General features: G+C 43.7%; 1 protein-coding gene across 8 annotated transcripts in view; it reads left to right on the forward strand.

Annotated features, from left to right (window-relative positions):
* RGL1 (ral guanine nucleotide dissociation stimulator like 1) overlaps positions 1-25,671 on the forward strand; it is a 140,610-nt gene that overhangs the window by 111,694 nt on the left and 3,245 nt on the right. For all 8 annotated transcript variants that reach the window (XM_083446508.1, XM_083446509.1, XM_083446512.1 and 5 more), the window contains 12 exons: positions 3,145-3,257; positions 6,404-6,619; positions 7,449-7,552; positions 8,319-8,403; positions 10,612-10,701; positions 11,713-11,799; positions 13,414-13,446; positions 14,438-14,559; positions 15,925-16,014; positions 17,805-17,991; positions 20,431-20,685; positions 24,707-24,821. In XM_083446508.1, coding sequence (XP_083302634.1) covers positions 3,145-3,257; positions 6,404-6,619; positions 7,449-7,552; positions 8,319-8,403; positions 10,612-10,701; positions 11,713-11,799; positions 13,414-13,446; positions 14,438-14,559; positions 15,925-16,014; positions 17,805-17,991; positions 20,431-20,685; positions 24,707-24,821 — 1,497 coding nt within the window. The remainder of the gene's footprint in view (positions 1-3,144; positions 3,258-6,403; positions 6,620-7,448; positions 7,553-8,318; positions 8,404-10,611; positions 10,702-11,712; positions 11,800-13,413; positions 13,447-14,437; positions 14,560-15,924; positions 16,015-17,804; positions 17,992-20,430; positions 20,686-24,706; positions 24,822-25,671) is intronic.

The raw sequence follows: 25,671 nt of genomic DNA on the forward strand, positions 1-25,671 counted from the left end.
TGGGTACCTATCTACTTGCTTTCAAACTAGCAGGAACTGGGACAGAGCAACGGGAGCTCACCCCATCATGGGGATTCAAACTGCCAACCTTCCGATGCGGCAGGCCCAAGAGGCTCAGTGGTTTAGACCACAGCGACCGTTGACTCAATGCACAGATTTTTCACTTCTGAAAGAGCCTTCTAATGTTACTTTCCTGTGATCAAGCCAGCTTTTTTCAGCGACGGCATTTGTGTCATGAAACGTCTTTCCTTAGCTGCTGTCATGACAAAGGAAGTGTCAGTGGTTGTTTTTTCCTATCTGAGTGGTGCATTGGTAACAGCCAAGGACAAAGGGAAAATTTATGTTACCAGGTCAAAGGGCCCACTGGAACAATTGTGAATAGTAGTGACACTGGAATGCTATGCACTGTGACAAGCCTGACAAATAGCCTTCCCCATCTCCCGAGACAGAAGGTTTCCTATGGGCAAAAATTAGCATTGCTAGAAGGCTATTGAAACCTGTGCAATGAACGTAACCATTTCAGTGACCGGCTTTCGCAGAAAGGCGGCAGGAAGTGGACAGGAAGCGACAATGCAAGATAAGAAAACAATACAATAAGGATCAGCTCTTCTGAGCCCCTTTAAACCTCACCTACTTGAATGTTCCAGAAATTATGACCAAATTACGCTGTTAATCAGCTGTGGCGCCAAATTGCTATTATCCATTTATTATCCTTTTTATTTTTATTTTTTTAAGGCTGACTGCATCATACCTAAATGGTTCTTCTCATCAGAAATTCCAGAGCCTACAAGTGTTGCTAATTTGTGTCTAATTATGTTCTTTTCTGGATTTGGTTCCAGCGGATCAAACAAAGGAAGTCTAAATACCAAGGTCTATAATTAGATATTCACAGGCTGAGCAATGGTTCCCACAGAACCTCCTAGGTACAGAAGCCTTGCCTCTAATTTCCCCATGAAAAGATTTAAGCATTTCTCAGCTGAGCTGCAGATGTTTCAGGGAGGACAATCCATCCAGATATTGAACACTTAAAGGAATAATATTGTTAGAAAAGTAACAATAAAATATGAGCGCCGATAGTTTGGGGGAAAGATTGAAGCTGCTTGTGTTGTTGTTGTTTTTATTAGATGGTTGTGCTTCTATCACAAAGCAGAGGCAATGGCACCCTCCCTCCCACCATTCTGCATAACTGGAACTCGTTTGTTTAATGATACACGTTTCTAAAATATTAGAAGAGACTGTCAGCTTAGGCAGTCTATGCAACACAGGCCAGGCTCCAAATCTCTGCGCAACTAATTCTTGGGGTGGGGGCCTTTCAAAATTTTAGTTTTTCTTGAACAGCGGCCCCCAGTCCCTCGCCACATGATGTGCTGCTTCTGAGATTGAGGGGAGTTTCCCAAGCAGCTGGTGATGGGATGTGGGTGTAGATGGAGGGGGGTGATGGTTAAAGCTATTCAAAAGAGGGAGGGGAGAAAGTTTTAAATTCCACTGGGTTTGGGCAAGTGTTGGGCCAAATAGCTTGCTTGATGCCGGTCCTGGGCTCCAACAGTTCTCATGGTTGGACCTTTTTAGGATCTGTTTTGCCTCTTGCCCTGGAACTTCAGGACTGGTACTTCAAGTAAGACATTCTGCACACTGACCCACCTGAACAAGGTTTACTCAACTCTGAAGCATAGAACCAACCGCGATGGAAATTGTTTGGAGACGGGGGGGGGGGGTGCTTCTGTGAGAGGAGGTGGGGTGCTGAGGGATAGATGTTCCTATCCCACAATAAAGAATTACACTAAGAGCCTTTTTGTCCTTTACCATTTTCACACATTTGCAGGTGTATTCTGCAACATGTCAGTGATACAATAATAGTGGATTACTGATAGATTAATACTAAATCAGGCATAGGCAAACTCGGCCCTCCAGATGTTTTGGGACTACAACTCCCACCATCCCTAGCTAACAGGACCAGTGGTCAGGGATGATGGGAGTTGTAGTCCCAAAAAACATCTGAAGGGCCGAGTTTGCCTATGCCTGTACTGTAGTAAACCATCCACACATCATTCCGCTTTATTAGTTCTGCAATACATCTCATGGCTGTCTAGAAGGACACTCTTGCACTGTAGTGCAACAAAAAGTGGGACAAAAATAACCTTGGAACATTTGTAGTATAAAAAAAGACTCACAGCGTTATTATGAATATAAAATCAGAAAAGTTCATGTTGCTTTACACTTGTTTCAGACTTTTAAAATGTTGTGTTTTAAAGTGTTGTGACCTGTTCTTAGGACCTTAGGGTGGGTAAATTAATAATAATAGTAATATCGGTTGAAAGAAGAGTGGGATCAAAATGTGATAAATAAATAACATAATCAGTTCCTATAGTTAACCTCTTCTGAAATATATGGCTTAGAAGCAAGGATTTGCTGAATCTCCACCCTCTTTGAAATGATTTTTGGACTTAACAGAAGAAAGTCTGTTTTCTTCTGGCCCAAGTCCATTTTATTAAGATAATGTGTCCTTAGTGCAGGAGATTCCTAGCCCTTCTGTCACAATCTTTTATCTGCCCTTCTGACGTTCAGGCTCCCCATGAGATTCTCCTGCTTCAACATAAGGTGGAGGTCATCATCATTATTTTGTAGCATACTGTGCCAAAGGGCTCAGGGCTATGCTGGGGATGTAAGAGGCTATGTTTGGTTCACTTTTTACTGCAGACCAATACAATCCACGTTCCCAAATGGATTTACAAATTAGAACACAAATCCCAGTTGGACTGTGGCCTTCTCTCAATTTTGCAGTGCACCTTTTGATGTGCAGGAAAGTGTTCACAAAAAATATATTTTACATTGAAAATGTGTATTTTCCAGAAAGAAGCCTGGAAAAATGAGTATTTTATGTAAAAGTGCATACAAATTGTGAACAATTTAACTGTGGACTTTTCATGCATTCTTTCCAAATATCATTAAAGCAGAATCCTTTGCCTACAATTGGTTCTGGACTTTTCTTTCCCATTCTCTCTTTCAGTTACTGAAACCTTATGCTTGCTTTTTGTCTCCGTATATACTCAGCGTAACAGGGTCCCAGCTTCCTCTGGCCTCCATAAAAGAGGTTTAGTAGGTGATGTTTTGCTGTATCTCACAGTATTATTATATTCTGGACAGATGGGATTCATGACGCCTTTGCCCTTGAAGATAAAATGGAGATGAGTGGATCAGAAGAGTTCTCTTCTTTCCCAGAAGACCTTGTGGCAGAGCAGCTAACCTACATGGACGCGGTAAGTATAGCATATGCTTCAGAACGTGATTCTGAAATGTGTGAGAAGGCACAGATTCCTGCTGGACTCATCCCAGGCTACACTGTTAGATCAGGAAGGAGACGGTTCCTAATCTGTTCCCACAACTTGGGACAGTTGTGCTTTCTCATTGTGTTGTCTTGTGTTGGTGGGTGGGACCCAATAAGGTCAATTCCTCAATCATCAAAGGCTTTTACCATCTGATGGTTCCTTTTCTTGTAGCCTTTGACCCCTTAGACCTAATTGCAAGCACTGGCCATTTTCCTTCCCTCTTTGGACTGAAGACAATTCTGAGCCCTCCACTTGCTTACTAAAATGCAGGTAGAATTGGTCCTTAGTGAACTTGACCTCATGGGGAAGTGGGCTCTTAGATTACTTCCAATGACATGTCTGCCATGTTGTTTTGTGTGTGCTGAGATGGCTTCATTGTTTGCAATTGTCAGAGCCTAAACAACTTTGCCCTCCAAATTATCCTCAGGGTCCTCTGTGAGTTTTGTTGGTGAATACTCTCCGAATGTCTGACTATTATTTGGCACATTTAAAAGAAAAAAGCTCAGCAACAGCATTAGACATTCACATTTTTTGCAGTAGCAGTCAACACCTGTCAGGATCCATCAGGACAAGTGTAACTGGCATGCTATAGGTAAATTTCAATGTCAAATTTTGATTCTAGTCTTCAGATATCTATCTTCTATATTAAAATTTCAACATAAAAAAAATCTAACTTTCTGTAACTGAAAATAGGCAGGGTGTCAATTTTATTTCTTTATTTTTTTGCAAAAGTTCATTTTTGTTCTATTTTTCTAGTTAAATGGTAAAGCTGTAAATGGGGCAGCTTAGCTGGTAGAGCATGAGATTCTTAATCTCACAGATTGTCGGTACAAGCCTCACGTTGGGCAAAAGAGTCCTGAATTTTAGAGGGTTGGACTAGATGACCCTCATGGTCTCTCCCAACTCTTACAGGTCTATGATTCTATGACTTTGTGATATTCATCTTGCATCGTGTTCGTCGACATAAAGTTGTACTAGGTTACTAGCAGTGGAGGGCATTAGTCCATTATCCCCCCATCCTCAGTCTGCCCTCAGCCAGCCCCTGCCAGCCTGCCTTCTCCTTTGCAGCCACTCCAGGGGCCCCGGCACTGGCTGCCATATTCCTCCTCCTTGGTCTCAGTGCTTCCATCATAGCACTTAGCTGGGAGGAGAATGGGGACAAAATGAACACATTGGCTCTGGCTACGCCTTTGGTGGCCTTCCTGACTTCTGCCCTGCCAGCTCCTGTGGGTTACAAGTTGCCCATGAACTGGAAGCAAAAAAGTACAGTGGTACCTCGTTCCGGAGGTCCGTACTTAACCTAAAACTGTTCTTAACCTAAAGCACCACTTTAGCTAATGGGGCCTCCTGCTGCTGGAGCACGATTTCTGTTCTCATCCTGAAACAAAGTTCTTAACCTGAAGCACTATTTTTGGGTTAGCGGAGTCTATAACCGGAAGCGTATGTAACCTGAAGCGTATGTAACCCGAGGTACCACTGTAATCGAAATAGCTGCAAAATACCATATTGGCCCAAATATAAGCTGCACCCGAATATAAGCCGCACCTTTAAAATTCGGGGGGGGGGGGAAGAAAAAAAAGGCAATACCCGAATATAAGCTGCTCCCTTAAAATTCTGCAGGCACTCACACCCGTTTTACCATATGTCTGTTTCAGCAGTGATACCATAAGTGAGGTCGCTAATTTAAACTGCACTTTAACTTTTCACTGTCGGAAATTTTTTGGGGGGGAAGGGTGGCTTATATTTGGGCCAATACAGGTATGCCACAGCATATTAACAGATGATAGCTAAATTCAAACATAATATAAAACCATAGTTTGAGCTTCCAAAGCAGCAGACCACAATTTAGAGCTGCTTGTCACCTGGAAATAGATGTTTGCTTCCTTCCTTTGGTACTGTTGTACTTCTGACTAATGAATGAGCCCTCAATAGATGGCCACACTCAATAGATGACCTAATTCTACTCATGTATGACCAATTGAAAGTATCAAAATGTTTATGAAAGCAGACTGGTAGACGTCTGGTCTGCTTCTGCAGGTTCGAAATACTTATCTGATTCCATACCAAAGCAATTTGGCCATCCACTTCTCAGTGCTGGTGGACGGAATGAAAATGGTACATGGAATTCCAGCTGTCGAACTATTGTTTAATTGATATCAGATAGGACCCAGCTTGGCATTTAGATTCCAGATTTACTTTTTGGAATGTTTAGAAAATGTAGCTTGTTTCCCTAATAATGGAGTAATTCAGACAAAAATGCCTGAAAAAAAAAAAAAAATAAGACTGAATGTGGCAAACTGATTTTCCCACTGCTAAAGAGTCAAACTTCTTTCTAAACTGAACAGTGTCTTATCTCTCCATTAGTGGGAAATGCTGCTCCAAACAAAGGTTTGGGTGTATACATAATTCCTGGAATTGCATAATTGAACCCCCATTGTCACTTTGCCATGGCAGAAAATCTGTTTAAAGCCAGGGAGGTGAACCTCTTTCAGTCACAGAGCTACTACATTCTATTGTGCGCAACTTTTTTTGTGTGGGGACACATGGTGGTGATGGGTGGAACCAGATGCAAAAAGTGGGTGGAGCAGTGGATGTGATCCTTTCCTCCTGTCAAGAGTGTTTGTCAGGAATAAATCACACAGAGTGAAGTTATTTATTAGAAGAAACAAGGTCAACTCAAGAACGCCAGAGTCTTCTCTGTAGGTCTTGCCCCTATGAGGCAGCCTTCCCACAGCTGCCTAAATCTGCTCCTCCTGCGGGTCCTTCCCAAGCAGCCTGAGACTAGCCAACGCACCTGTCTCTGCTCCTCCCTCTTCATACCTCTTCTGGTCCTGGGAGACCGGGGGGGGGGGGAGCTTGTTGCCGCAGGATGGGGAGACCCCCTGGCCTCTTCACCAGCCTGACTCCTCTCTGCCTCCTGGCCTCCCTCCTCTCCTGCCTCTGCCTTTGATTCTGGACTTCTCTCTGCCACAGCCTCTCCCTGCTCACTAAACCCTGTGTTCAGCTTCGCAGATGTGCATTTCAGTGGGGATTATGAATAATATTGTGCTGATAATATGAATTTTGTGTTGTTGTAGAAACTGTTTAAAAGAGTGGTGCCCCATCACTGCCTGGGCTGCATCTGGTCTCAGAGGGACAAGAAAGAGAACAAGCACTTGGCCCCCACCATCAGAGCCACCATTGCCCAGTTCAATTCGGTGACCAAATGTGTTGTCAGGACCATCTTGAATGGAAAAGAGTTGAAAACACAACAGCGAGCCAAGATCATAGAGAAATGGATCAATATTGCACATGTAAATATGCATTTTGTACAAACTGTCTCCCTGGGAAAAGGAAATAATCTGTCTTCATTATGGGAAACATTATGTGCCATGCATCTTATGCTTTAATATTTTCATTAACGCTAAGCAATTTTTTTGTTTTGTTCTTCTACTCTAGGGTAGCTTTGGAAGTTGTAGTAGTAGTAATAGTAGTTAATAATCACATTTCTGTTTGTCCATCCTCTCCCCATTCATCAAAGGCATCCCATATGGTTACCCCATGTTATTCCCAAAGCCACCACCTAAGTCTATATGGCGAGACTATAAGTGGCAGTATGCTAGCCATCAAGGGAAGTACGCTGAATTAGCATTTGTCAGCCAAATTTGCTTTTTGGGTTCCATGCTTTTCCATGCCTAGAATCTTCTATTTGATGATGAAGAGTGTTGTGTGACTTAAAAGTAACACGAAAGCTTCCACAGGAGACAGTGATGTGAATATGTTTTTGAATAAATGCTCTTTAGTTCTCTTCAGCTTGGTCATAGAGGCCCACTTTTACTAATCTTATAACTGGAAGAGCTGGAAACTATTAAACTGCATCAACACCATTGCCACACACACACCAAAAGTTAAAAGTGAAGAAAACAAGAACAAGGTGCCAAAATCTACATTAAAGCTTATTTTTAGATGCTGGAAAGGGCCAGGGAGACACACTCTCTCTCTTTAAAGTGCTCAATATTTGTTCAGGTGGTTTTAGCAGTAAGAATTTACAGCAGCTGCCATACCCTAAAACAGGAAATCACCCATCGGTGTGTAATAATTGATATTTAACCCTCTTCTGTTTCTTAACCACCTCTTCTGCAGGAATGTAGGATCCTGAAGAATTTTTCCTCCTTGAGAGCCATTGTTTCAGCACTACAATCCAATTCCATCTATCGGTTAAAGAAGAGCTGGGCATGTGTCGCAAAGTAAGACTTTCCCACCTCTTCTTTGCAATGGAGAGCGACCTTGTTAACTGTTGTTGATCTTGCTGCTCCAGTGTGCGGGTCTCATGCCCAGTTCCTCCACAGTTGATTAGAGGGTCTGGGAGGAGGCGACAGGGTGTGAGAGGCAAAGTTGGCCAATAGCCTCAAGAACAGTCCTCCTAATTATGCAGATTAGTGAACATGCCTAGCCTAGAAATCTCTATAGGGAGAATATTGCCAGCTGCAGGCTGGCCAATTAGGACAAGGAAGCTCCCTTGCATAATGTGGTCGGCTTCCTGCAGTTCCTTCCCCTGACCAGAGTTGGGAGATGGTGGCATGCAAGCTGAACCCCGATCTGACATCCCTCCAGTCCCCAGCTTGAGAAAGCGAATAGGCAAGACCTTCAAATATCTGTGGCTGGTACCTGTAAGTTTCCCCCTGTGGTCACATAGCAGCTGTAATGGTTGAGGATCTTCATCAGGAAAAGTTCATGGAGAGCAGGATTAACCCACACACCCTGCACGCAACAGTGGGCTATGAATTGGAGCCCATCCCCAGTGGGTACTATTACAAACTTTTAAGAAAACAGGAGACAATCTGTGGTCACAAATCTTTCACAGCCATCTCCTTTTGTGTCCCAAGTCCAGCCACGGGCTCAGGTTCTGACAAGACAACAGTAGCACCACAGTCTGATCTCAACACGTTTAGCTTTTAATTTGTTTTGGGATATCTGAAAACCTCAGTTTTCAATCATTTTCTTTTCTCACAGGGACAGGATGTTGATGTTTGAGGAACTGTCAGAAATTTTCTCGGATCACGACAACTATTTGACAAGCCGGGAGTTGCTAATGCGGGTGAGAAGTAGTGGATATCTCAGTGGTGCATTAAAACATTGCTTTTTAAAACCTTGTGAGCACTGCTCTCAGCCAGCTAAAATGTACAAATGTGATGGGCTCCACTTGGATCAAAATGGAGCCAGACCTCTGATAGTTACCATCATAAAGGTCATAGAGTGGCTGTTAATCTGTGACCATGGGGAAAGCCAACGACAAAATCTGAAATGTGACTGATTTGGGATAACTAATCCCTTAAGGGGGATGGTTTGAGTTTTCTATTCTATTCAACTGAGATGGGATGGAAGATATTGACAAGCACCCAGAAACCATGGGAAGCCCGTGGAATATTCAGAGATATGTACCATAGGAAAACTCATATGCAAAGGTTGACAAAATATGGATGTGTAAACTAATGCTTGGAAGCCTTAGTGAGCTATTTTATGACTATGTTTTTTCTTTTAATATCAGAAACCTGTTGGAAAGACAATAATCAATTAGATGGATGGGAAATCTATGGAGAAAAAGCTGCATTGGCAGAAGTGTTACTCTACATGTCAACGAGAGTATTGAGTACAATAAATTAAAAACTTTAGGAGGAACAAAACTAATTGCAAAATCACTGTGTCTAGAAATACCTATTCAAATAAGAAATTGAGTACTTAAAACATGCACACATACACAGCCCAAGCTCTGAGAACAATTTTGAGCTTGATGTGGAGGCAGAATGTGAAAATATTAACTAGGTAAATGTTCATTCAGATCATGGCAAAGAGACAGCTTTTTTTGATATGATAATTATACCTTGCAACAGTTAGCTATAGCGCTTATAATAGAAGTGGGGATCCATAAATTAATATTGAGTTGTGCCCAGAATCTGGAAATGTTAAGTGTCACCAGAATGCTTGGAAATAGTGATCACAGTACTCTGAAATTCAATTTATAATGAATAGAAAATTTCCAAGGAAGGCCAGCAAAGTTTCATTTAATTTCAGTGGAAGAAAATTCACAAAAATGAGAGGCTTCATTAAAATAAAGTTGAAGGAGAGAGGGGTTGGACTAGATGACCCTCAGGGTCCCTTCCAACGCCACAATACTAGGATTCTATGACATGTTTGTAAGTTATTTAAACTTTAATTTATACCATGGATTAGAGAAGGTGTGGAACCATCCAAAGGATAACAACATAGTTAAATAATAGTGTGAAGGAAGCCATAAAAATTGTGGTGTGCGGTGAATTCAGATGAATCATGAAACAAAATGGGGCATTTTTAAGGGGTTCTGGGCTTGTTCAAGGCACCCTGAACTAAAGCAGGGGCCTGAAGCACTTAGTGGTACTTTGGATGTTAAATTGGATGTTAAAAAAATGCTACAGACAAGGATCTGCTAAAAGCAAAACTAATGTATGCAAGCTTATCATATAATGAAAACTGGGTGAGTTAGAAGAGCTCCATTGTGAATGAAGTAGAGAAGCTAAATGAATTATTTGCTCCAATATCCATTGTGGGAGATGTTGGAGAAAGACCCACATCTGAACCTTTGTTTTCAGGGAGGGCATCTGAGAAGCAGTGTCAGGTTGCTGACCCCTGCAATTGCACATCAAAGCAGCCTAGGGGACAATGGCAATAGGTTAATCAGCCTGTGCCAGAAGTTCAAAAAGTGTTGTGAAATATGGCTTCCATTCATACAGTTATTGGGAAAGTGCTCTCCAGGGCTGCAGTTGCTGGAATGTAAAAGCAAGCATTTTCATTTCCTGACTGTCTCCTTGTTAGTCAGCAGACCAGAGATATTAGTCATCATATCCCAGTGCAAGTGTACAAGAAACTGGTGCTTTTTCTTAATACAGCATTATATAATAGGGGAGATGTTTATTAGAACATATTTTAAAGTAAGTTAGGAACAAGATGTTTAAGAAGAGAGAAAATGTTAAGTGTTTAGAAGTGAGAAAGTTGTAGTCCAGATGTGTTTGACTTGGAGAAGATGGGGGATTGGCAGGACTCATGAACTGGCCTATAAATATTTTGCAAACAAGCTTATGGCGTTTTGGAACATTTTCCTTCACAATGCCAGGAAACAAAGATTTTTGAACCTCTTTCTTTCACTTTTTTTCCGGCAGTAAGCAATGTTTTCTGGACTTGAGAGAACAGTACATAAGTTTGCAATTGGCATGAGAAATGTTTGCAAGCCTGTTAGTAGCCTCTTTCATTCCTTGCCCTTTTCACACTACAGGAAGGAACGTCTAAATTTGCAAATTTGGACAGCAGCGTGAAAGAGAACCAGAAGAGAACTCAGAGGAGGCTTCAACTGCAGAAAGATATGGTGAGACTTCTCCCTTTCTTTTTATCTATGAGATAATCATAATATTAAGAAATTAAGATTTAGAGCAGAAGGTGCCCTTTTCTGAAGAGTATAAAAATAGAGCGATTGCAAAACAGGCTTGGAAATCTCCTAGTCCTGATGCGAATATAATGGTTTGGGTTTAGATGAAATTGAAAAACCCGTGTTTTCATTTCATGAATGAGCCTTCCCAATCCTTGGGCTCACATGCATTCTGTCCTGTTTCTTCCTCTTCCATGCCTGGGAGAAGATTGAAACCTCCTGCTTTTAAACCACAGCTCCCTGTGACATCAGAACTCAAGGAAATGTGGTTGATTTAAGCTGCAATTTGAGAGCAAGCCAGGATCGGAAACCATCCCCTTGGGAAACAAGTCAGAACTAGTATTTTGTTTAAAACAAATAAATTAAGATAAACCTCAGAAGTTAAAACATATACTCTGGGACCAAGATTATTTTATAGTACAGTACATTTAAAATCTGATGTGGGAGGAGGCATTGATCACAGTCAGCTTATGTTGAAATGACACCAGACACTATTTGGAAACTCATCTCTTGCCTTTTAAGTCTTCAGGCAGTTGGTATTTTACTGTATTGCAGAGTTTCTCAACCTATAATCTGTGCAGCCCTGGGTTCCTGCAAAGCTTATCAGGTGATCTTCATGAAAAGATGTAGAATGGTTGACAAGCTTCCTTGGAATAGAGCTTTTCAACCACTACACTCCAGTCATTACCCCGGCCATTGGCTGGAGCTGTTCGGAGTTGGAGTCCAACAGTATCTGAATGGCCATAGATTCCCCACTGCTGTCTTGGGTAGAAGTAAAGGGAAAAGCTTGTAATGTGAGCCACGTTCTTAGAGGGCAGGAAGGTTCCTATGAGGTTCCTATGAGTAGGCACTCAAAGCCTTGAAGGGCTTTGAACTGGACCCACAAACCAATTGGTAGCTGTTGAGGCTGAGGAAAGAGGGGTGACTTGTTTCTGCTCTCATCCTGTGCAGGGTGTGATGCAAGGCACTGTTCCTTATCTTGGTACTTTTCTGACTGACCTGACAATGCTTGACACAGCTCTTCAGGACTACGTGGAGGTAGGTTACACAACAGACCCACGAGCCTGCTTTCTGAACGTGATTGGTAGCCATTCCTAATAGCTGTGTGGGTTTCATCATAACAATTATAACAATCACGGGGGGGGGGGGATGCCAGAAGCAGGGGCAAGTGGAATCTTTATTAGGAAATAATTGGAGATTGCTATCAAATGGAATTTAAAGTGGGGAGTTCTCCCAACTACATCAAAAATGCAGTTTGTTTTCAAAACAGGTGGGAAGGAATATGGGTGTCCTGGATTATATGTAAATTACTTAGTTGGAATACTCTTGTGAAATATTATTCTGAAAGCTGAGTTATTCTGAAATCTACAGATTAATAGTATCCACATTAAGGTAGAAATACTCAGGACGCGGGTGGCGCTGTGGGTAAAACCTCAGTGCCTAGGACTTGCCGATCGTGTGGTCAGCGGTTCGAATCCCCGTGGCGGGGTGAGCTCCCGTCGTTCGGTCCCAGCTCCTGCCCACCTAGCAGTTCGAAAGCACTCTTAAGTGCAAGTAGATAAATAGGTACCGCTTTATAGCGGGAAGGTAAACGGCGTTTCCGTGTGCTGCGCTGGTGCTGGCTCACCAGAGCAGCTTCGTCACACTGGCCACGTGACCCGGAAGTGTCTTCAGACGGCGCCGGCTCATGGCCTCTAGAGCGAGATGAGCACGCAACCCTAGAGTCGGACACGACTGGCCCGTACGGAGTACCTTTACCTTTACCTTTACTCAGGAGCCAATTCACGTGGATAATTGTCCTCACCTGAGCATTGCAGGCTGTTGGATTCCACCTGGAATCCTGCAGCCAGTCTCCGTTCATATGAAGGCGGTTTTCATGAGAACCAGCATCTCCACACAGAGCACGGCGGCCCAACTATTCCTACCAAGTGGGCTGCAACCCGTAGGTCACACACTGCCATGTCACATGAGGGTGCAGTGGAGTGAGCCCCACATTTAATGGCTCCTCCCCAGCCCTCATGCTGCCTCCCCAAAGCCTACTAAGTAGGCACCAGGCTTTGGGAAGGAGGTGTGATGCTCTGGAAGGATCGCAGAGGTCTCCCACCTCCTTCCCAAAGCTGGGAAAGCACTAATTAGGCTTTGGGAAGAAGGAGGGAGGACTCCAGGACCCTGTCACAGCCCTCATGCCTCCCTCCCCAGCTTTGGGAAGGCAGAGCAAGGGCTGTGTGGGTCAAATGGTGGGCCTCCTGTTGAACCGCCCTGACATAGGGGCTTTACCAGTAGTGTAATGGAGGGAGGATGCAGCTCCAGGACTTTTCTTCAGAGCAGGGACTATGGTATTGTCCACAGAACCACCAGGTTAGCTCAGGGTCAAGCGACTGAAGAAGGTGACGACAAGACTTTCAGTTGGTGGCAGATTGGAGTAGCCAGTATGGTGCCCTCCTCCTGCAGCCCCAGGGATGATGGGAGTTGTAGTCCAACCATATCTGGAGGGCTTGAAAGATTAGTCCTTTTGAAAAGCAAGGAAAAAATGTGATCCTATAGCAAAATACATTTGAAAGCAGCTATTTTACTGTTAAAAACTCTATAATTATTAAATTGAGAACATAAATGGATTTTGAAACTAATCCTTCCTCTCTCTGTTTCTTGCAGGGAGGGCTAATAAATTTTGAAAAGAGAAGGCGGGTAAGTTTGCTTTTTCTTGACTGTGTTCCCTGGCTGATCTGCCCCTCATCCTCTTTTTGGCTTCAGAGGCAGGCAGGAGGTGACACAACTAGATAAACTTGCAAATGGAACTGCAAGGCAGCCTTCAGGGGACATCAGACACAGCTGGGAAACTTCCTCCTAATCCAAACCTCTGAAAGCACTTGAGTGCTTCCCTACCCCCACCTCCATTCTCTTCTGATTAGTTACACAAGGAAAAATCTCTTCAGATGCTTCCTATAAATTAAGTTTTGCTGTGTTAGGAAGACATCACTGAAGATATTCAGGGCACACGTAACATTAAAACAAAACAAAACAAAAAACAGTGTTTGGAGGGGTGTGTGTGTTCCAATGCTTAAAGTGGATTTTGGATTATTGTATTTAAATTAGTTTTGGCTCTCTGCTTTCACCTCGCTTCTGCCCATGCTTGGAGCTAAGGGTCACCCCTCTTGCTTTATAGCTTCAGTGTTGGGGGAAAGCCCTGGAGGAAGCTTGTATTGCTTGCCAGAGCCTGGCTGACCTCTCGTCAAGCCCCACATACACTGTGCAGCACTTCAGCATAGCCTGTGCAGCACGGATGGCCCCTTAGGCCCATTCATTTTGTTGAAGCAGCAGAGTTTGGGCACCTTTCATTTAGAAGACATCTTATTTCATTTAGAAGACATCTTAAGGCAGCTCTGTTCAGTGAAGTTTTTAATCTGTGATATTTTACCGTATTTTTTGTTTCTATGGAAGCCGCCCAGAGTGGCTGGGGAAACCCAGCCAGATGGGCAGGGTACAAATAATAAATTATTATTATTATTATTATTATTATTTCAAAACCAGGCTTAATGCTCTTGCAGGTGAATCTGTGTCGTGCCATCTTTAACTTCTCTGATTGTCCTGTAGTTTTCTGCCACTCTGATCTGTTAGCAACTCTGTGTTTAACTTTGTTCCCTTATTAATAGTCTAATTATTTTATTTCCTTTTTCAGGAGTTTGAAGTGATTGCTCAGATTAAGCTCTTACAATCTTCCTGCAATAGTTATTGCATGACTTCAGACAGAAAATTCATTCAGTGGTTCAAGAAACAGCGGCATTTAACAGAGGAAGAAAGGTGAGGTGAAACATTTCTATATGGTAGATTCCTCTCCCCTCTTGAAAGCACGCCTGTGCAAGTAGATAAATAGGTACCACTGTGGCAGGAAGGTAAACAGTGTTTCCATGCGCTCTGGTTTCCATTACGGTGTTCCGTTGCACCAGAAGCGGTTTAGTCATGCTGGCCACATGACCCGGAAAGCTGTCTGCGGACAAACACTAGCGAGATGAGCGCCGCAACCTCATAGTGAAATACAACAGGACTTAACTGTCCAGGGGTCTTTTACCTTTACCTTTTTTACCTTATATTGGTAAGAGGAGTGTATTGTGCTCCCATTTCACCAAGTGGAAATGTTCCAGGGGTAGCACTACTGGGTTTAGTCTGGATGAAAGAGCACTAGAGCCTTATAGTGGCTTTGTAATTTGTTTTATTTGCAAGCAAGCAAACAAAACTTATTCAAAGTAGTGATGGAGGACGGTTTTGTTCACGCTGCATTTTAAAGTGAACTAACCATATTCATACCTCCCAGACCAACACACAGATCCGATTGTAGTTGAAATAATTTTTTTAAAATAAATTAAAAAATTGTCCAGTAGCACCTTAGAGACCAACTAAGTTTGTTCTGGGTATAAGCTTTCAGGTGCATGCACACTTCTTCAGATACACTGAAACAGAAGTCACCAGACCCTTGTATAACAGTCGTCAACAGGTTTACCATACCCATCTCCTACTACCCTTCTGATAAAAACCCCACCCCGCCCTCCCACTGTATATAAGGGTCTGGTGACTTCTGTTTCAGTGTATCATGCACATGAAAGCTGACACCAAGAACAAACTTAGTTGGTCTCTAAGATGCTACTGGACAATTTTTTAATTTATTTTTTTTATTTATTTCGACTGCATCAGACCAACATGGCTGGTCCTGATCTCTTCCTGATCTCTGCCTGTGCTCATTCACATGTTATCTTGATCAGCTACATAGCTGCTCCCACTCTGCCCTGGTCACATTGATATCTGCTCCCCATGGGGTTATGATGGATCACATGGTTACATGTGAGAACATGTCCTATTTTGTTCAGATGAAGTGCATAATAAAAGGAATTACTGTGCAGCAAAAAAATGCAACTCAGTATTGATGCCATTTGCCTTAAGTAATTTTAATAAGAGTAATTGTTTTGTTTTTGTTTTTATTATATAATTTGAGTTTTTATCTTGCATTTTTATGCTGTAAACCATCCTGAGATCTATGGATGACAGGCAGTATACAAAATTATTAAATAATAATCATGCATAGCCAAAACGTTGCTTTGATTCAGGTACTTGATTTCACGTTTAGCAAGATTTTAATGTAGTCCTAACTCCAAAGTGACCTCCCTTTTGCAGCTATGCCCTCTCCTGTGAGGTGGAGGCAGCTGTTGACACAACGACCACATCACCAAAACCTCGGAAGAGCATGGTGAAGCGGCTTAGCCTGTGAGTACGGCTTGAGGGCGTTGGCGTGGGCTTGGGCGAACAGCACTATGAATAACCCCCCTCACCTCCAGAGAGGAGCTCACTCACACCTTCCTTTAGCCTGGGGTGATGTGGCAGCTAAGCCAAGGTTTGGTTTCTGGGATCATGGTTAAGCTCCTTCCTCCTTAACCACAGCCTGTAGCCAAAGAACAAACCTTGTGCATCTGTGCTAAACTATGGTTTACCTTATAGAATCATGCAAGTTACTCACATTTACCTAATTCCATTTAAAAAACAAGCCTTCACCCATGCATCTGAGGCTAGGAAGGACCTGCATCCAAGTTTCAGCACTTTAAAATCCCACTGCTTTAAGCCTGTGTTTAACTCTCCCTTCACATAAGGGGGCTTTAAAAAATAGAACTGCAACATCAATTCATTGAATTAAGGGATCAAAAATGTCCCCCAATTATGGTAATCAGGAATTTCCCTCACCTGTGCTGCACCTTGCTGCATATGCAGCTTTAATTGAGCATTGTAATTGATTAATCATCTCAAATGATGGTGGTGATGATGTGACTAAAATGTCTTTGCTGAAACAACAGCCTTCCATAAAGGTGCATAACTGTAGCTGGCTTGTGCTCTCACTTGATTGATCCAAAAGGCAATGTCCTGATGCACAAAATTTGCTTGAAGAAGAGGAAACCTTGAGTTAAAAACCTTTTGGGAATCTTGGCGTTTTGAGGCCCAGTTGTGTAAACACCCACAGACGTCTTTTGCCATTTTCTCAGTGAACATATGACATGCTTTGTGACTCACCAAGCCTCCCACAGCCCTTCAGGGGCTCAGTAAAACTCCTGTTTTCTACCTGCTGGGAACTGCAGAGAAACCAGGATGGTTGTCAAGGGCTTCTTGGCGAGGCACCATGTACAGCTGGCAGGGCTGGACTGCATTTTGCCCGGTAGGCCATAAGTTGTTATTTCTTTTACAAAAATGGTTGTAGCAAATGAAGAATAAACTGAAGATGCATAGTGCCTATGTTTAATTACGGGAGGTGAGGAAAATAGCCATTTTTACAGATTTTCTCTGTTTGGTGAAGAGTCTGGGATTTAGCTTATTCTACAGTGTTCCCAGTAATGGGTCTGTATTTCCTTGTTTCATTACACTCAGTTTTTTAAACTTCTCATAATCTCATAATCTATGTTAGTCTTATCATTTGGACACCTTTCTAGACCACAATAATGCAATCATCTAGTGCAGGAGCATTGATTTTCCTGCAATTATTATAACCAATTGCCATATGGGCATGTTATCATTTCTCTGTGTTCTAAGAGGACATGATCTTTTACAAAACTCAGTAGTGGATTTATGGGCAGAGTATATCCTGCAATGCAGTCAGTTTCACCTAATACAACACTCCAGAACAATCTCATTTTAGGGGATGACCAGAATATATGTATTCATAACTTTACATCACCAACAGACACAGTTTGAATCTTAACAGATATGATTAAGTCTAGCTGGAGTTCAGTGTCACCTAAAAATAAGTTTTTTCCCCGTTGAGTGTGATACTGATGGTTTGTTGAGGAGAATGTCTCTGGCCTAGTAGGCCACCAGTTGTACAGGCCTGTTCTATAGGGCTTCAGTTCACACCATATTAAATCTCACTTCTGAATGTACTGTTTGGAGATTGTGCATAATAGCAGTATCTGCTTTATGGGTGGAGTTATCTGAGGATACTTTAGACGTGTTCAGCATCTCTACTTCCCACCAGCACTTGGTGCCCTTTCATTTCCTCACTTGCTTTTCGCCAGGTTATTTCTGGGATCTGACCTAATTGCCAACAGCACCCCGACCAAAGAGCAGCCCAAGTCCACGCCAAGCGGGAGCTCCGGTGAAAGCATGGATTCCGTCAGTGTATCGTCTTGTGATTCCAACCATTCAGAGACTGAGGACATCTGCATCTCTCCCACAGACACTCCTGATGAGCCCCAGAAGAAAGTATGTATTTGCCAATGTCCAGAGAAGACCGCTCTTAATTTCTAGTGGGGTGGTGAGCCTGTGGGCCTGCCAGCTCCTGCCTTCCCCCTCAAAACAGCACTGGGCTGAGGGGAGAGGTTTAAATCTCTGCTGCATGCGTGAGAGCGGTGTCTGTTTATGTTTGGCAGTCAGTGTGTGGTTGAAGGAACTGCAGAGAGGCCACACCGACTGTGATAGGATGCTGCTTTATGTTTTGCCCATGCCCTCTGCCTGCATGTGGCTCTTCAAGGGTGGGCCTTTGTGTGTGCATGTGTCCCCCAAGCCAAAATGCTTCAGCCACCCCTAATTTGGAAGACGTTTCTTGGGACTCATCAAAGGCATGGTGTGTAGGCCACTCTTTGCGTAACTGAACGGACAGTGCTGAATTCCCCTGTTTTCTCTTGCTTCCATCATCTTCCTCCTTGTCTCAATCCCACCCCAACTTTTTTTCCTGCGCACCTTGTGGCATTGTAAAATTTATGAAAGAGCCTCAAATAGTTGAGCCCCGGGGAAACTCTAAGGCTTCTGTTTTTTTGGACAATGGTTAAGTTTCTAGCTATATACAAAGCCATGCCTACTGAAACCCCTAAAGACCTGTGCAAGATGCTCTCCTGCAGGTGGGAGAGCTCCTTTGCAAGATAAATACATTCTTCCAAAACATCTTTGAATCTGCTGCCATCTGCTGGCCTGCTCTTCTAAATGCAGGAAAGAAATTTGCAGTGCCCTTTAATGGGTACATACAGTTTTGATAGTTTGTAATTATTGGATAATTATATAAATCAAAAAGCCGTCTTAGCTTCTGTAATGGCTCTTCTCCAGGCAAAAGTTTAATATGAATGGTAATTAGAGATATAGGTCTAAAGGGCTCCCTTCATCTTAGAAGAACAGAAGGTCAGTGTAAACTTTCCATCTACCAAAGAAAATGGTGATATTCACTCATTAGATGGGTTGGCAGGAAAGCATTTTTACAGAGCCTACTAAATTCCCATAAACTTGTTGGTAAGAGCAGTGACATTTTTAAAATAGAAGGAAGGAAAGCCCACTTCTCATGGGAGAGTCCTCTGTTGAAAAACTCCTACCATCATCAAGTTCTTCCTGAAGATTACTTGGAATCGTCTTTCGTGTAATGTGAAGCCATTGGTTCAAGTCCTACCCTGGCTCCCCATCTTCCCTGTGGCAGCCCTTCAGATATTGGATGATGTCTATCATATCTCCTCTCCTCCAGGCTAAACATACCCAACTCCCTCCAGCATTCTTTATAAGACTTGGTTTCCAGACCCTGGATCATCTTGGTCACCCTCCTCTGCACAAGTTCTTCTTAAACTGTGGTGCCCAGAGCTGGACACGGGACTCCAGGTGTGAAGGCAGCAGGACTAACATGTCCCTTCATCTGGACATAGACTTATGGTGATGCAGTCTAGAATAGCAGTAGCTTTTTTTTCTGCTGCATCACACTGTTGACCGATGTTAAGTTTGTGGTCTATTCAGACCCCTAGATCCTTTTCATATGTATTGCTAATAAGCCAAGTGTCCCACATCTTATATTTGTGTATCTGGTTCTTCCTGCCTAAGTGCAGAACCTGACACTTGTCCTATTGAAATTCATTCTGTTCGTTTGGGCCCAGTTCTCCAATCTGTTAAGGTCACCTTGAATCCCGATTCTGTCTTCTGTGGCATTAGCTACCTCTCCCAGTTTGGTCTCTTCTGTAAATTTGATGAGCACCCCTGAATTCCTTCATCCAAGTTGTTTATAAAGATGTTGAACAATGGGCCCATGACAGAACCTGCAGCACTTGTCACTTTCCCCCCAGGATGGTGAAGAACCAGTTGTGAGCGCTCTTTGGGTTTAGTCAGTCAACCAGCTACAAATCCAATAGTCCAGCAGCATCTGGAGGGCCCACAGGTTGACCACAGCTGCCTCAGTTGAAAGAAAAAGAAAAAAACCCCACAACAAACCTGGAATGATCAAGGAACACCATGAAAATAGTGCTCTCTCATTTCTGCTTGCCATTTTTGTGCTGTACACCACAACATGGTACACAGAACGTCTCATGCAGTATATTATGGGACCACAATGAGATGGGGTCTCTAATATGTGGCACCACCCATTTTCTGTATTTCTGGAAACCCATGCCCTTTTTCAGATGATACTTCTGCCCTGAACTGGAGTGGATCCCAGACTTATGCTCTGTCCCCTTTCACTGCACATACAAGGAGGGAGATCCTGCTTTCCAAAGTACATGGATTTTCCAGTGGTAGTCATTACCTCTGACATTCAGTGCGAAGCAAAGGGCAGGAACCGCAGATCTGTTCTTCATTTTTTTTCACCGCTCCACAGTTAGCAAGTTGTGGTTTTTGAACAGGTCCTTAACATCAAACATTAGTAAAATGAATATTCTTATTTTGTGATTTCCCCCTTAGCTCTCTGAATCCTCCTCCTCTTGTTCCTCTATCCACTCGATGGACACGTCTTCATCTGGGTTGTCCTCCTTCACCAATGCCCTCTCGTCTCCTCCTTTACTGGCCAGCAACCCCAGAATGCACAAGCGCTCCATCTCAGTCACCTCCATTACCTCAACAGTCTCTCCTCCCGTTTACAATCAGCAGAACGAAGACACCTGCATCATTCGCATCAGTGTAGAAGACAATAATGGCAACATGTACAAGAGCATCGTGGTAGGTACTGAATGTTGGGGTGGCTTCCTTCCGGGTCGCTTTCCGTCCAGTCAGTGGTGGAGCATGTGCTTTTCATGCAAATAGCCCCAGTTCAATTCCTGGCATCTCTAGGTAGGGCTGAATAAGACTCCCTTCCAAAACCTTGGAGAACTGGATGGACCAGCAGTCTGGCTCTGTAAAAGGCAGCTCCTTATGTCCCTACATTCTGTGCTTAACTTAAACTAAGACGTTCTGTCTGCATTTGTTGATTAGGTATAACTTTGCTGCACGTTCCATTAAAAAAAGTCTCCTTGCCTGGTGCCAGCTCCAGCTGATTGGTGGCAACAGAACGCAGCCACACCAGGACTGAGAAAGCAAAAAAGTCAAATCTTTTTCTCTCTCCCCTTGAGGAGCAAAGTTGCTATGTGTATTTTCAAGCTCTTTTAACAAACATTTTGTGATTGTGCTGTGAACCGACCTAAGATCATAGAATCATAGAATCATAGAGTTGGAAGAGACCACAAGGGTCATCGAGTCCAACCCCCTGCCAAGCAGGAAACACCATCAGAGCACTCCTGACATATGGTTGTCAAGCCTCTGCTTAAAGACCTCCAAAGAAGGAGACTCCACCACACTCCTTGGCAGCAAATTCCACTGTCGAACAGCTCTTACTGTCAGGAAGTTCTTCCTAATGTTTAGGTGGAATCTTCTTTCTTGTAGTTTGTATCCATTGCTCCGTGTCCGCTTCTCTGGAGCAGCAGAAAACAACCTTTCTCCCTCCTCTAGGTGACATCCTTTTATATATTTGAACATGGCTATCATATCACCCCTTAACCTCCTCTTCTCCAGGCTAAACATGCCCAGCTCCCTTAGCCGTTCCTCATAAGGCATCGTTTCCAGGCCTTTGACCATTTTGGTTGCCCTCCTCTGTACACGTTCTAGTTTGTCAGTGTCCTTCTTGAACTGTGGTGCCCAGAACTGGACACAGTACTCCAGGTGAGGTCTGACCAGAGCAGAATACAGTGGCACTATTACCTCCCTTGATCTAGATGCTATACTCCTATTGATGCAGCCCAGAATTGCATTGGCTTTTTTAGCTGCCGCGTCACACTGTTGGCTCATGTTAAGTTTGTGGTCAACCAAGACTCCTAGATCCTTTTCACATGTACTGCTCTCAAGCCAGGTGTCACCCATCTTGTATTTGTGCCTCTCATTTTTTTTGCCCAAGTGCAATACTTTACATTTCTCCCTGTTAAAATTCATCTTGTTTGTTTTGGCCCAGTTCTCTAATCTGTCAAGGTCGTTTTGAAGTGTGATCCTGTCTTCTGGGGTGTTAGCCACCCCTCCCAGTTTGGTGTCATCTGCAAATTTGATCAGGATGCCCTTGAGTCCATCATCCAAGTCGTTGATAAAGATGTTGAATAAGACCGGGCCCAAGACAGAACCCTGTGGCACCCCACTAGTCACTCTTCTCCAGGATGAAGAGGAACCATTGATGAGCACCCTTTGGGTCCGGTCAGTCAGCCAGTTACAAATCCACTGAGTGGTAGCATAGTCAAGACCGCATTTTACCAGCTTCTTTACAAGAATATCATGGGGCACCTTGTCAAATGCCTTGCTGAAATCAAGGTAGACTACATCCACTGCGTTCCCTTCATCTACCAGGCTTGTAATTCTGTCAAAAAACGAGATCAGGTTAGTCTGACATGACTTATTTTTCAGAAATCCATGCTGACTATTGGTGATCACAGCATTCCTTTCTAGGTGCTCACAGATTGTTTGCTTAATGATCTGCTCCAGAATCTTCCCTGGTATTGATGTTAGACTGACTGGGCGGTAATTATTTGGGTCCTCTCTTTTCCCCTTTTTGAAAATAGGGACAACATTTGCCCTCCTCCAGTCTGCCGGGACTTCGCCTGTTCTCCAGGAATTCTCAAAGATGACTGCCAGTGGTTCTGAGATCACATCTGCCAGTTCTTTTAATACTCTTGGATGCAGTTCATCTGGCCCTGGAGACTTGAATACATCTAAACTAGCCAAGTATTCTTGTACTATCTCCTTAGTTATTCTGGGCTGTGTTTCCTCTGCTGAATCATTTCCTCCAAATTCTTCAGGTCGGGCATTGTTTTCTTTATCGGAGAAGACTGAGGCAAAGAAGGCATTGAGGAGTTCAGCCCTTTCTGTGTCCCCTGTTTGCATTTCACCGTCTTCTCCTCTGAGTGACCCCACTGTTTCTTTGTTCTTCCTTTTGCTACGAACATACCCATAGAAGCCTTTTTTGTTGCTTTTAACCTCTCTAGCAAGCCTGAGTTCATTCTGTGCTTTTGCTTTTCTGACTTTGTGTCTACACGTGCTGGCTATTTGTTTGAATTCCTCTTTGGTGGTTTCCCCCCTTTTCCATTTTTTGTACACATCCTTTTTTAATCTTAACTCAGTTAAAAGTTCTTTAGATAGCCACCCTGGCTTCTTTAGGCACCTTCCATGTTTCCGTCTCATTGGTATTGCCTGAAGTTGTGCTTTTACTATCTCCCTCTTAACAAACTCCCAGCCATCATGAACGCCCTTTCCTTTTAGTATTACTGTCCATGGGATCTCACCCAGCACTTCCCTAAGTTTTATGAAGTCGGCTTTCTTAAAGTCAAGAAATTGAGTCCTAGTGTGCTTGGCTGCTCCTTTCCGTTGTATAGTAAACTTCAGAAGAGCATGATCACTTGCGCCTAATGATCCTTCCACTTCTACCCCATTAACCAGGTCATCGACATTGGTTAGGACCAGATCTAAAATGGCTGTTCCTCTTGTTGCTTCTGAATTGATGAAGGCCAGGAAACTACTGCTGCTACTGCTACTATTACTACATCCTCATCATCCCAAAAAATGGTGACCCAGCAGTCTGGAGTACATAGAAAGCTGCATCTTAAAAGGAGTTTCCACAGCAGCCACTAAGGAAGGCATTCCCTCTTCTGTGCACAGAACCAAGCTCTCCTTGCTGAGCAAAGCCACTTAACAGAAGAGAGGGTAGATAAAAATCTAAGAGATCATTAGTGTTTTCTGATTAGTCAGAAACTGGCCTGGGCCAGTTTTTCAGAGACCTTGGATGCTGTGTTTTCCCTAGAGTGAAACTGGAAGCCTCACATGTACCCATAGCCACCCCCCAACACAAGAGATCTTGGGGGCAGTTGCAGAATATCCCACTCAGCATTGCCTGCCAGCAGCTGGCCTTGCCCTTTGCTCTCCCAGTCAGGGCTCAGGGCTGGGACTGTGCTGTCCAGGGAGTGGCCATGCTGCTGGGAAATCCTGCTGCATGGGATTACACCAGGGTCCACAAAACAACAGAATATAGGGGGAATGGATAATGTACAGCAGGGATCGGGAACTGTTTTGGCCTTGTGGGCCAGAATTTTGCCTCTCCCCACCCCACAGGCTAGCTGTGACAGGTGGGTGGGAGCACCCACCATAATGATATCAGGTGATGGACAGGTGAGTGAACAGGGGCGGGGCATGGTATGCAAGCAGGCTTGAACTCATCAGCTGATGTGCAGGGAGTTCAAGCCTGCTTTTCAGTCATAGGACCCAATGACATCCCTGCCTGCTCTGTATGTGTTGTCACATATAATAGGTGTGATTAGGGGGGAAATGACCTTGTGAACTAAATGGGGAGACTTGATGGGCCACATTTGGTCTGTGGGCCGAAGGTTCCCCCCACCTCCAACAAGGTGACTTAATTTCCCAAACCACACTTTCCTGCCATAGTTTGGTAAGCATTTGTTTGAACAGTGAAGAGCTAGATTGATGTCATATCCTTCCATAAGCATTGGCTCCGGAAACAGACTTGTTTGTGGGGACGAGAGCATCTACACTGGGATGCAATCTTGTCTTCTCAACAAAGTGTTGTCACAGGTCACTGCCATCTGAAGGTTTAAGCCATAGCTGATATTTCATTTCAGAAACAGTCATTTTAATACCTTGTGTGCTGATAATAGGGAACAGATACTTAAATTCTGCTTCTGAGAGTATGCCGGCCTTAATGTAAACTTTTCCCCAGTTGACTAGCCAAGACAAGACCCCTGCTGTCATCCAGAGAGCGATGCTGAAACACAATCTGGAGTCTGATCCTGCAGAGGATTATGAACTGGTGCAGGTCATCTCCGAGGACAAAGGTAAGGAGAACAGCACCTTGTGGGTGCTGCCTTATTCTGAAGGTAGAGGAGGGCCTGCACTACACCACTCCTACATGACAGATGCACACCAGAATGTGTTGCCCCTGCTCTAAAATGATGCACTTATCCACTCTGTACTTATATCCTTGATAGGATGAATGTTCTTTTTATGGTGCATCTAATACTTGCTCAAGGTTTCTTATCAAGGAGAGCTCCAGAGCTGATCAATCAATGTAAAAGATTGTGCTGTGCCCCAAGAAACATGGCTAATTACAGATTATGCAGGTGAGAAGAGGCAAAGGGTTTGCCTACATGTTCTACTCCATCACCTCAAAAGTAGGTGTAGCCTTGACTGGAGAATTGTGAAGCTCCCTTCCCTAGAAACAGCAAGAGAAGGTGGGGTGGGGGGAGAATCAGAGACAGACACTAAGGAAAGCAGGAGCTCTTCTCATTCAGTCTCTTGCTTCTCACTGCTTGTGATACCTCTTAAGTCACCAGCTAGCAATGTCTAGGGGTTGAGAGCAGGAGCAATGATTTCACAGGTGCCCTTTTCACAATGGGCAGGTTCTGCAAGACAAAATGAATGGGTTGCCATTGGCATTGATGGAGGGCACAGCTTGCTCATTCAAAGAAAAGAGGAGCCACCAGGGTGAGGGTTGAAGCTAGATAAGCTGCAAGAGTTCTGACCACAATGGGATCTCCTGGCATCTTTTGTTCAGAGGTTCAAAGCCTGGGAAAGGAGGCAACTTGCACCAGGGCTGCGATGCTGGAAGAGAGGCCCACAGACCCTTCTGTGTGTAATTCGAGCAATCAAAATATCACACTCTCACGCCTACCTGCTACGAGGGCA

Source organism: Podarcis tiliguerta (genome assembly GCF_965153285.1).
Source record: "Podarcis tiliguerta genome assembly, chromosome: 6".
Classification (NCBI taxonomy): domain Eukaryota; kingdom Metazoa; phylum Chordata; class Lepidosauria; order Squamata; family Lacertidae; genus Podarcis; species Podarcis tiliguerta.